Below are 12,443 nucleotides of genomic sequence, written 5' to 3'. Positions count from 1 at the left end.
TTGGTCTCACTTGGGTTTTGCACACACCAGAGCTTTCCTCCTGGAAGGTCCCATCATATCCAGGCTGCCTAGCCATCTCCCCCTTGTGCTTCGGCTCCAAGTCACAGTCAGAAACAAATAGCGTTTCCCACACTTTTCATAGTACTCCATACCACTTGGCACTCACAGTTTTCATAGCAGCGTTCACCCAAGAGGTGCAGACCTGTTTTCGGTTTCTTTGTAGGTGCCCCAGCACTCAACACAGAACTTTTTTGCTGAACAAATGGATAAGGCTCCCTGGAGGAAAGTTAAGAAGAGAATGGAAGCCTTCTTTACCCAAGGGTAATAATAACCACTTGGAGCCATAAGAGACTCCTGGATCCAGGCATCACTCTTCTCTGTAAAATGGGAGCTGAAAAATCTGTTCTTTCCCCCCTTGTGATTCCAGGAAGACCAACAATTAATTCATTTGGTCAGCACACATTATACCAGTGTTTTGCAAAAGTCCCTCAGGAAATGGGCCTAGGACATACACCCATGAAATACACAATCAAATTGGGACTTACCCTCCCCTTGATATGAGGATGCAGACAGATGAAACCTTCCCATTGTCCCTCTCTGAACCTCAGCCTTTTCCTCTGTAACATGGAGAGAGAATGCTTTCTTCTCTGAAGTATTATAAGGATGAAAGGGCTATCTGTAAAATAGCATGGCTAACGGCTTGTGCCCCCACTGCTGCTATGACTACTGTTATTTTTATTCTTATTCTTCTTATTTTTTTTTGCAACTTACAAATCACTTTCATAACCATTAACTCATTTTAATCTTCATGAGGGGCCGACTGAGCAGGTATGGCTAGTCCCATTTTAGAGATGAAGAAACCAAGCTTCTAAAGGAGTAAGTATTGTGCTCAAAGTCAGCTAATAAGCGACAGAGCCAGGACCCCAAACTAGATCCTGTAGCTCCTGGCCTCCCCACCGCACCACCCCGTCGATGAACATGGGGGTTATTGGGGCAGATGTGATATGGAGTAAGCCAGAAGAGTTGTTGCAGGTGAGATGTAGGATGAATGGTAGTGGTCCACATGGCCAGAAGAACCCAGCAAGGGGACCCTGTCACTGGTCCAGCATATGGAGAGGCTGCCAAGCCTGTTGGAGCCCCAGAGATGGGACAGCCCAGATGGGCTGAGCTTCCTGCTCCGGGGACCTTGAGACCATCTCAAGCCCAGAGAGCACTGGTCAAGAGATGGTCAGGGGCAGGGGCTCCTGAGACCACGTGTGGAGTGACTGAGGCAGCCAGACTGAAAGACTACAGAGGAGCAACTTTCCAGGTGAGGTGAGGGAATGAGGGATGCCGTGTGAGAAACAGCCAGCTCCTCCCTCTAAACTCCTGAGCCACCAGTTCAGGTTCAAGAGCTGGCCAGCACCAGGGGTAAAGCCCAGGTCCATTTATTTACCTGTGTAACCTTGAGCAGGTCCCCTCACTTCTTTATGTGTATGATCTCATCTGTAAAATGGGAATCAAGTTACGTGCCCTGCCTGCCTCGTGGGTCTGTAACCAGCCTCAAGTGAAGTTACATCTACAGAAGTTCTTTATAGGCTCTGAAGCGCTAGCAGAGGAAGTTGCTGCTCATTTGCTTGTCCACAGTGAGAGCACGAATATCTGTGGCCACATCCCAAGTGGACCCAGTCAGGTCTCTGTCCCAGCCTCTGCCCCAGCCTGACAGGACCCTAAGATTCCCAGTCTTAGCTCTCAGCCACCCTACCAACCACACACCCATGGGCCTGCCTTCTTCAGTCTGTCCTAGCTACTTCCATTTTTCATCCTGTCGGACACCATCTGCTTGGCCGTTTTTCTCCTCAGATATTATTAGAAATATCCAGAGTTGTAATTGTTTAATGGTTGGCATTTTGCCTGTTTCACGGGGGGCCCAGATCGAGCCCACCCCAGACTCATGCCCTGGGTCCAGCAGAATTGACCAGGGACAGCTGTGCAGTGGAGTCTGCTTGGCATTATAAAGAGCTCTCTCCCAGGTGCGTTATTAGAAAAGAAGGGGGGAAAGATGGCCCCAGGCATAATCCAATTCCATGTTCTCCATGGTGTTTTTGAACTGCTTAGCCCAGAGGCATGCAGCTCTTGGTGGGCTGGGAAGCTTCGTGAAAGAGAAGTCAAGATCAGAACCCCAGGTTCACGACACCTGGGGAACCCCTCTCCCCAGGCTCCCCATTTGAGTGATTCCTGGGTACTTTGGCCTCCCCAGATACCCGCCATGAAGCCTGAATCCAGTTTATGCTCAGCTTCTTTCAAACCTAGATTCTCAACTTAGCCAACTTTTGGAAAAGTTGACTCCTTTCAGATAACCCCTCCACTCGCACCTTTACCTCAGCACACATCCTACACGTATATTCACAGAAGTCCAGCCTTTGTCATTTTATAGGTCTCTACCTCCCCAAACACCCTCACCCACAGGGTGTTGCTTCTGTCAGGACACTGGGGCCTCCCCTCTCGCCAGGCTGGGGCTTCTTTGTCTTCATGCCTAGCCTTCGGGTACCAGGCCTGTGGGTTCCCCTCATGGCCGGTCTTCCAGAGGACCAAGCCAGTCAGTTCAGAGATGGTCTGAGCCTAACCCAAGGGAGAGGTTAGACTGAGTGGTTTCCCAGACTCCTCTCAGAAATCTCAGGGAGAGAATCCGGGCATGCAGAGTGGCTTGTCTGGTATCCACGGACAGTTTCTGTTTCTTCTGAGGCCAGAACTAGAAAGTATCTTAGGAAGAAGCGTTAGAGATTGAGGTGAGAAAGCCCACAGTGTGTACCTGTACTCCTAAGACAGGCATTTGAGACCTCTGTGATCTGATCCCGCCCACAGCTACTCGTGTTCATTCCTGTCCCCGCCACCACCTCTGTCATACTGCCACCTCTTCCCCTCCAGATCCTGCCTAGTCTCATCTATCATCAGTTCCACTTCTTCTGAAGGCCTTCCCTGACCTCTCCAGCCACTTCTATGAAACCCAGCCGCACAGATTATACCACACAGTGTATAGTATGTAGGATCTTTGCACCTCAAAACTGAAGATGCTTCCCTAAGACTGTCAACTCCTTCTCCATTGACTTGGTTTCCAGGCCTTGTCCTCCAACATATATCCCTTTGCTCATCTCGCCTCAGCTCTCTGAGGAGCAGACCATATATGTTGTTCCGTCTGCAGACCAACCTTGACATTGCACAGCGCTCTCACCCCTTCCTGCTTCCGACTGTGTTTCCATTTATGCAACCCAAATTAATCCCACTTTTTGTAACCATATGTGACCAAAATAGAAGACAGGTTTAGCAATGCAACTCTACCATCTCCACCAGTCAGCTGGTAACCTACTAGTTATGTGACTTGGGCAGATATCTTTATCTCTTGTTTCAGTTTCCTGTTCAATCTGATGGAATTGAAAATAATATTTTCCACTCAGGGTTATCTGTATGGGTCTTGAGTAATAAAATGTTGGCGATTTTTCCATTGGGCCTAGGAGATAATATTTATTTAATCATTTATTAAATAAATGATTCTTCAGATAGTTCTGCCTCATTCTGCTCCTTACTCTTATACTTGGGTGATGCTTCTGAGCCTGGTTCTCCTGCTCTGTGTGGCATGCAGAGCCCTTGATTATATATTTCCTCATGGAGAGGAAAGGTCAGTGCTTACTGTAACGGAGCTGAGCCCCAAGAAACTTGGTACATGTCTGTTCCCCTCGTGCACGTCTGTCCAGTGGAGGCCATGGTTTGTGGAAGTGCTAGCAAGTGGCTCACCCTTCCTTGCCCTGAGCTCCACAGTACCCTTGACTGGCTTCCAGAAAGTATATTTGGCTGTATTTCCTAACAGCAGACCTTACTTCCCCCAAATGGGAAAGAGTTCAGAGCTCACACCCCAAGTCCACAAGGCCCTGCCATGGGCTTCTGCCTCTCCCATTTGCATAGGGGGAGGCTCAGCCGCCAACCAGTTGTGAGTAGGTGGGTTACCAGCCGAGAGCTAAAGTTCCTCTCCAATTCTCCTTCACCAGTCCCCCACCCCCTTCACCTCCATTCACCATCCACCAGCCTTTCAGTTTCCCTGGCAACGCTGAGTGCTCATCCTGGAAAACTTTATCCGAAATCTGCTCTGGGCAGCTTTCCAAATCCATGCTAACCTGATTAGGTGTCTCTAGGGGCCTTGCCAGCTAATCAGATTAGGCAGCACTAATGGTAGTGAGGACTTTGAGTGGGCGCAGAGCAGTAAAACATATTGTATACTTAGTGATAATTATCCTGCCTTTTGTGTCATTGATTTATCTGCCTCCCTCCCTGTCCTCCCATCTTGTGTGTTTGGCCGTAGCGATCCGGAGGAAGGAGAATGGCTGGTACGACGAAGAACACCCCCTGGTCTTCCTCTTCTTAGGATCATCTGGAATAGGTAACAGGGAGTAGGTCAGCCTGTGGGGAGGAGAGCTGGGGGAGCCCCAGCTGCTATGGGCCAGAGTCAAACGACCCTCCTCTAGTTCAGCTCCAGCTCCCAAAACAACTGCCTTCGACTTACAGAGCCAGCAGAGGATCACCTGCCACGTTGGGACAGCTGGGATTGTGCCTCTCCCTCTGGAAGCCGTGGTGCAGGGCCTGAGTCGCCAGGAGGGCCAGGCCCTTGGGGGCCTATTAGTCCTGGTCCAGCCACTCTGCAGCCCCAGACGCTGCCCTGTAGGAGTAATTGAACCACCTCCACTGCCCAGGGCACCAGCCTTATCTAGTGTATCCTGGGCCAGAACCCTCTCGGAAGCTACAGAAAGCCACTGATGGTCAGCACAGTGCTGAGTGCATAGCAGAACTGGTTGCAGTAAAATTGGTTGGGGATTTTTATAGCCAGTTGGGCTGGATTCTCTGAAGTGTTCTTACCCTCTCACTCTCTATCCTCACAGTCCCACCGTCGCTGCCCTCCCATTATCTTTATGGGGAATTACCTGCATCTGTAGCTTCCTCTTCCCCCTCAGCATCTTCATGGATGCTGCCTCTGATGTAGGGTCCCAAAGGGTTACCGTCACTTCACACTGTACCATAGAACTTGACCCATACTAGACATGCAGTGACTTCCAAAGCCTTGACCATCATACCAAATGGCCTTTCAGAGCCAACACTCTGGTATCGTCATCCTTTCTTTATGTTACAAAGTAAAGCTGTAAAGCCATGGAGGGGTGGTTTCTATCCTCTCCCAGCCTCTGTTTGGCCTTGTGGCTCCAGGGCCTAGCTTAGATGGCAAGACCATGGATGTCCAGAGAGAGACAGTACAGTGAGCCAGGAAGTCAAGGAAAAGCAAGGTTTGTGTTGGGATTCAAAGAACAAGATGGCTCTGGATTGTATGAGTCAACCTTCCACTTTTAGATGCTACTGTAGAGGAAAAGTTTCAGTCCCCATCCACAGAAAAAGCAAGATACAATGCAGACTCTGATTCTGGTCCCAGATTTACCATCAGTTTTCCCTTGGTGACTTTGAGAGTCGCCCTTTCTGAGCCTCAGTGTTCCCTTCCATAACATGTATTATTTCCAGCATCCATGCATTTCTAATATTCTTTCATTCGAGGAGATAGTCATCTCCTAACCCAATACTTCTCTTTTCCTTCTACTAGGAAAAACAGAACTGGCCAAGCAGACAGCCAAATATATGCACAAAGATGCCAAAAAGGTAAGGACTGGAACCTAGGCGCAATTGGCAGGCCATGGAGAGCCCACCACTCCCTCCCACAAGTGCCCATCCCCTTGTTCAGACTCTGGCTTTCCAAGACCTGCTAAGTTTGACTTTCTAAGGCTGACAAGAAATTGTTTCACACAGAGAAAAATGTCAGAGCAGTCCTTACAGACTGCAGAAACATTTCAACTTAAAACCAGACATTTCTCTTCCTCCTAGCTTCCCAGTCTGGAGGCATCACAGGTTGCCCACAACCGTGGGTGCCCTTGTCTAATTTTTGTGGAAAGCCTCCCTAGCTGAGGCGATAAGGGACTGCCCAGAGCTCTGCCAGCAACAGAGTCCTGGCCAACTCCTGTCCTGCTGTGGCCCGGCTCCCCCTCCACCACCTCTCTGAGCGCCTGGCAGCCACAGGAAACAAGGTAGCGGAGGCCATGTCCTCCTGAGCTGCGTCCATGGCCCCTTCTGCTGACTCTGCCAGTAGCTATGAGCTGCCTCAACCAAAGCCACCGCAGACCCACTCGACAGGCAGGCAGGCAAGAAACAGCGCACGGCATGCTGATATGCTCCAACCGAAACAGCGTTTTTAGGACAATTCATCAGGTTGGCAGCGATTGAAACAATTAGCACTCTGGGAAGGGCCATAAACTAGTGAGACTATTAGGGAAGATGTAGTTACGGGCAGGAACCACCTGATTAGGGATGAAGAATTCTGAGTGGTTTAATTTTAATACTGTCAGAAAGGTTAATATTTAATTACAAATTATAATCTCCTTATCCAAGCTGTCTTAATGTGTCTTCATAAGCAGTGGAAGTAGAAGGAAAGTATCTGCTGACTTGCTGGTGTAGAAAGGAGGAAGGGCTTGATAAAAGACGGACGGTGCACGTCTTTTTTCAGTTGGAGCATCTAAACGAGAGGCAGATTTCAACTTGTGAAGGGTGTCCTGAAAGCTGACAATGGCGTCCTTCAGTGCATGCCTCACCTAGGAGACGGAAGTATCACCGTCTCCCCTCGGAGATAGTGGGCTGGGTGATCCAGGCTCTGAAGTCAGCCATTCCTTGGCGCAGGTTCTTCTGGCCCTAGGCAGGTTGCTTTACCCCTCCAAGTTTCAGCTGTTGCCTCAAAGTGAAGCTAATCAGTCCTGTGTCTAAGATTATTGTGAGCATCAAGTGAAATACTGTGAATCACAGTGAGCTCAGGTTCTAACACCCATCAAGTACCTGATCCCTTGTCTCATATTTATCCAACACTCGGTCCTTTCACAGCCCTCCCATCTACTGTCTTATTTGATCTTACAAGGAAAATAGCTTAAATGCCAAATTAGAACCACATTTCAGATGAGAAAACTGAGACCCTGCAACGTTAAGGGCCCAAGATCACCTATTAGAGGAAGAAGTAAAACGAGAATCCAGTCTATCAACTATTCTCTCAATACCATTGTTCTCTGCTGCAAGAAAAGACTAGATTGTAAACCTGTCCTTTTTGTCCTCGTGTCACATAGGGAGACGAGGGGCATGAGAATCCCAGTATCATCATCCATATATTTTATTTTTAAATCAGAGTTGGTACTTTTATAAAACTCCTACCTTCACCAGCCCTGTGTATCAGCTCATTACAACATCTGTGTTTAGCACATACATTCTCCGGCCATGTAACAGGCATGTTTGAGACATGCCTTTATAATCTGAGGGTTCTGAACTGTAAGCTGTCTAACCAGGATACCTGATGTTGCCAGGATCCAAGGACTGATGTGTGGGGAGTGTCATCTACAGGGCCCAGTGTAAAGGAGGGCTCACTCAATGAACAAGCACTGGCCTGGGAGTCGGTGACTTAAATTCAAGCTCTGGCTTTCTCGTACCTTAGTTCCCTCATTTGAAAAGAGTCACTGATACCTCCAGACTTGGCTACCTCACAAAGACTTGTACTTTTTTTCTTATTTTGGCAACAACACACAGCATATGGGATATTTGTTCCCTGACCAGGAATTGATCCCACGCCCCCCTGCAGTGGATACACGAAGTCTTAACCATTGGTCTGCCAGAGAAATCCCTGTTTGCACCTTTTTATAATTTCTTTATCAGACCTCCTATGAATTTTTTTTTCTCTCATTAAACTCCACTGTTTTTCCCGAATTGAGCAGCTTTGTTAACTTCCATTATTAGAGTTAATAATCCTTGAGAAAAAAACCTTAATAGCATCCTGTGATTTCATCCTGAGGTAGGGTGGTGGAGCTCTAAAGACCATAGTTATAGCATCAGTATAATGAAGGGATCAAGAGCAGGGATCTGAGTTCAGCTCTAAACTACTCTGTGGAGTTGGCTGAGATCTCTGTTTATATCAGTTTCCTCATCTGTAAAATGGGTTCAATAATGGTACCTATCTCACTGGATTATCATGAAGGTTAAGTGAGATAATGATGTAAAATGCTATGCACTATTCTTGGCACATTAGTAAACAATCAGTACATGTTGGATACTGTTGTTATTACTTGCTTCCCTGGTAGCTCAGATGATAAAGTGTCTGACTGCAATGCAGGAGATCCGGGTTCGATCCCTGGGTTGGGAAGATCCCCTGGAAAAGAAAATGGCAACCCACTCCAGTATTCTTGCCTGGAAAATCGCATGGACTTAGGAGACTGGTGGGCTACAGTCCATGGGGTCGCAAAGAGTCGGACACGACTGAGTAACTTCACTTTCACTTTCACTATTGTTATTATTGTTGCCTCACTTCTAGATAACCCTAAACTAAGATCATGTAAAACCAAAATTATTCCAGCTAAGAAAATCAAGCCCTGAGATTTGTTCAGAGTTATTTAGCAAATCAGTAGAAGGACTTAGTAACTTGACATAAGAGTAAGTAAACACTGAAGTCTATACTCCCTGTTATCGTAGGACATTGACTGACACTGGTTCTGGGCACAAAACTCAGAACCCTTAAGATGAAGATGCCAAAAGCCCAGCTGATTGAGGGAGTGGGAAATATGAGGCAATAGAGTATAGAGGGTAAGAGCGCAGACTGGAGCCAGATTGTCGGTTTGAGACCCTGGGCAAATTACTTTAATCCATGACTCAGTCTTCTCATCTGTAAGGGGGGATGGTAATAGTACTTATCTCTTAGACTTATACACATTCTAAGCCCTTTATAGCTTGCTTAGAACATTGCCAAGCACATAGTAAGCACTCAGTGAGTGTCAGCTGTTATCAGATGTCCATCTCGTGGCTTCCAGCCCATTTCCTCCTGCACTCCCAGCTTCCCCATGTCTGTCTTCCTACCCTCCCTGAAGCCTGTGTCTCTCTTGGCCGAGCTGCCTGGGGCCCTGTGAAGATGCTTACTGGCTAATGCTTCATGCTTGATAGCAGTGATCACCCCTCGTGGCCTTAAGAACTTCTCTGGGGTCTTTCCCACCTCTTGGGTTAGGCCCTGTCCTCAGGCCTCTGGTGAAACAAGGAGAGGATGTAGGGTGAAGAAACAGCAGCTCTAAAAGGGGAGGCAGCCTGGTCAAGGCCACAGACAGTGGAGAACTGGGGTTGGAAGCCGAGTCCAGGGCTCTTTCTGCCACCCTATACCCCAGGTACAGAGTGACAGGACAGAGAAAACTAGAATACTTCACAGACTGAATTTCTGACCAGCAGCTGAACTACAATATGGCCTGCATTTCAGGTATAGGCATTACTACCTCCCTCTCAGGTCTTGGCACCCCCTGTTCCTCAGCTCTCAAGAGAAGTGTAGTCAGTGGGTGCCAGTAGGAGAGGAGCCTGAGGAGTCTCTGGGGAACCCGTATCTCGGTGGAGAGACAGGGCACCTCTGAATGCCCTTATAACACCCGAAGTCCCTGAGTTCTTCATGAAAAGGAGAGGGTGTTCTGCTGTGTTGACTCGCAAATCCCGCTCTAGACAGTGTCTATCCCTGGGGCTAATTATGGTAGGGCCTCACCCAGGAGGCCACCTCCTTGGAAAGCACTGCAGGCCCAACCATGGAGAGAGAAGGGCTGCAAGCAGTGTTGTGGAGAGCTCTTTAATGACGTAAAAACTTGTAGATAAGATTTATTAGTTTAAAAGAAAAGTAAACTAGGGTGTAGAGAAAAGGGAACCCGTGCTCGCTTCGGCAGCACATATACTAAAATTGGAACGATACAGAGAAGATTAGCATGGCCTCTGCGCAAGGATGACACGCAAATTCGTGAAGCGTTCCATATTTTTTTATTTTTATTTTTTTATTAAAAATTTATTAAAAAAAAAAAAAGAGAGAAAAGGGAACCCTCCTTCATTGTTGGTGGGAATGTAAATTGGAGCAGCCACTCTGGAAAACAGTATGGAGATTCTTTAAAAGAAAAAAAGCTAGAGTTACATAATCCAGCAGTCCTACTCCTGGGCATATATCTGAAGATGATGGAAGTTAGAATTCAGAAAGATACATGTACCCCAGTGTTCATAGTAGCAGTATTTACAATAGCCAGGACATGGCAGCAACCTAAATGTCCATCGATGGAGGAATGGATGGGGAGGGGGGGTGGACTATTATTAAGCCATCAAAAAGAATGAAATGATGCCATTTGCAGCAACATGGATGGACCTAGAAATTATCAAACTATATAAAGTAAGTCAGAGAAAGACAAAAATCATATGATATCATTTATCTATACAGCCTAAAAAGTGATACAAATGACCTTATTTACACAGTAGAAATAGACTCACAGGCAGAAAACGAACTTGTAGTTACCAAAGGGGAAATGGGGAGTGGATAAATTAACAGTTAATTAATAGATATATACTATTTATAAAAAAGATAAACAATAAGGACCTACTGTATAGCACAGGGAACTATATTCAGTGTCTTGTAATAAACTGTAATGGAAAAGAATCTGAAAAAGAATATATGTGTGTGTTTGTGTGTGGATATAACTGAATCACTTTGCTGTACCCTTGAAATTAACAGCTTTTCAAATCAACTACACTCTTTGAAAAATAAAAGAAAACTAAAGCAAAGGGACTTGTGCCCATGTAGACTTGCAGAGTGGAGGGCACCGTGGAGCTGTCTGGGTGTTTGTTGCTCCCCTCCAGCTCGTCATGATCCACGCTGGTGGTGGCTGACTTTGTCTATATCAGCCTGTCCCACTCCGGTGCTCCTAGAGGAAGAGGCATAGCTCTAGTGCTCAGCACACACAGGACGCCTTCAGGAAATGTGTGATAAGTGGATGGTGTGGTGATCAGGCCTGGTAGAAGCCTGAAAAAAAAGACTTCCCGGGCCAGTTTAAGGGCAGGGACATGACCTGGGTTTACTAAGGTAGGGAGTGAGGGAATCATTTAGGGGATGAGTGGACAGAAAAGGAGACAACGAGCCAGAAAACACTGTGTCATGAGAATGGGATAGCAAATCTTGGCTTGGTGTGGCTTGAAAGCCTGGAAGATATTTGAGATGCTCACTTCCTTAGCCCTTCCCTCTGCCTTCGTGCCTTCAAATGGACTCCTGCTTGTTTCCACACAGGGTTTCATCAGACTAGACATGTCTGAATTCCAGGAGCGGCATGAGGTGAGTGAGAGTCCTTGGTGAAGTGTGGTTTGGAGAGCCTGTTAACATGACTCTGCCTTAGTATTTTGATGTGACTTGTTATTCAAGCCTGAGATAATTACAGCAGCCTTGGAATTTGTCCTTTGGGGACATATGTACACAGTGGGGTCCCTGATCTGTTTTGCATAAGATTTGCTCTGAAAAATAAACACAGAAGAGATCCAGCTGCTCTCCTATCACAGCAGGATTTCTTCCACCCCAAGAGATAACCTTACCTTGTTGAAACAGGCAGTCTTAACAGTATACAAAGCCAGCTTACCGTGCATGCCCCATATTGGAAACTGAAAGGATGGAAAGGCCTTCCTAACTTAATTCTTTCCTTCCACCAGGTGGCCAAGTTCATCGGGTCCCCACCAGGCTACATTGGCCACGAGGAGGGTGGCCAGCTGACCAAGAAGCTGAAGCAGTGCCCCAATGCCGTGGTGCTCTTTGATGAGGTAGACAAAGCCCACCCAGATGTGCTCACCATCATGCTGCAGCTGTTTGATGAGGTGAGTCAGCTTGGGCTGGGTTTGGCTGGGGGACACCTGTAGGTATGAGGGGGCTATGAGCAGCAGGACCTGTGGATCCAGAGTCAGTCATTCATCAAGTTCCTGCTTCCTCATGTGTACATTCAGTCAGTTAGCAGATGTGGCTTCACCCCTTCTCTGGACCAGGGCCCAGACTGGGCACTCCAGGAAAAACAAGCACGGCCCAAAAGTTGAAATGTTGTGGCTGCCCAGGGTCCCTTTTAAAGAGACAGAATGGGGAAGAAGTGCCAGGAGAGAGTGAGACCTGAATTTTTAGTTCTAGCTCAGCTCCATCTCTAGGAACCTCATGTGAAAAACAGGGAGGCTGGATCCAGTAAGCTCCAAGAGTCTTTCTTACTCAGATGGCTCCTACTCCTTCCTTCCATCATCTTCACCAGTTCTTTAAAATGTTAGTGATGTTACTGCTGTCTGTGACCATTGCAGTGATGGTGGAATGGTGGTGCCCTGGCTTATGGAGCGTTCTTCTCCTGAACAGCTCCCGGCTCATCACAAACAAGAACAGTCTCCCTCTCAACTGACCGAGGAACAGCATCCTTTTATTCAGCACAGTCTATGTAGTAGGCTTGTGCTAAAGACATTGCAGACTTTATTACTAATCATCACAATAGCCAGGCAAGGTAGAAACCTTTTATAACAGATGTAGAAACAAGTTCAAGAGGTTGTAAATGACTTGCCCA

At 47.2% G+C, this 12,443-nt stretch overlaps 1 protein-coding gene and 1 non-coding gene across 2 annotated transcripts in view; both read left to right on the top strand.

The window, feature by feature from the left end:
- Positions 1–12,443, top strand: part of CLPB (ClpB family mitochondrial disaggregase) — a 139,540-nt gene that overhangs the window by 120,416 nt on the left and 6,681 nt on the right. Inside the window, exons 8-11 of the mRNA XM_069554581.1 lie at positions 4,334–4,411; positions 5,612–5,667; positions 11,153–11,197; positions 11,566–11,727. Of these exons, the coding sequence (XP_069410682.1) occupies positions 4,334–4,411; positions 5,612–5,667; positions 11,153–11,197; positions 11,566–11,727 (341 nt within the window). The remainder of the gene's footprint in view (positions 1–4,333; positions 4,412–5,611; positions 5,668–11,152; positions 11,198–11,565; positions 11,728–12,443) is intronic.
- LOC138421410 (U6 spliceosomal RNA) lies at positions 9,761–9,867 on the top strand. The gene has a single exon (XR_011249491.1). It is a non-coding gene; the product is annotated as a U6 spliceosomal RNA (small nuclear RNA).

Source organism: Ovis canadensis, chromosome 15 (assembly GCF_042477335.2).
Source record: "Ovis canadensis isolate MfBH-ARS-UI-01 breed Bighorn chromosome 15, ARS-UI_OviCan_v2, whole genome shotgun sequence".
In the NCBI taxonomy this organism is placed as follows: domain Eukaryota; kingdom Metazoa; phylum Chordata; class Mammalia; order Artiodactyla; family Bovidae; genus Ovis; species Ovis canadensis.
The sequence above is the reverse complement of the archived record's forward strand: the minus strand, read 5'-3'. Positions and strand labels throughout refer to the sequence as shown.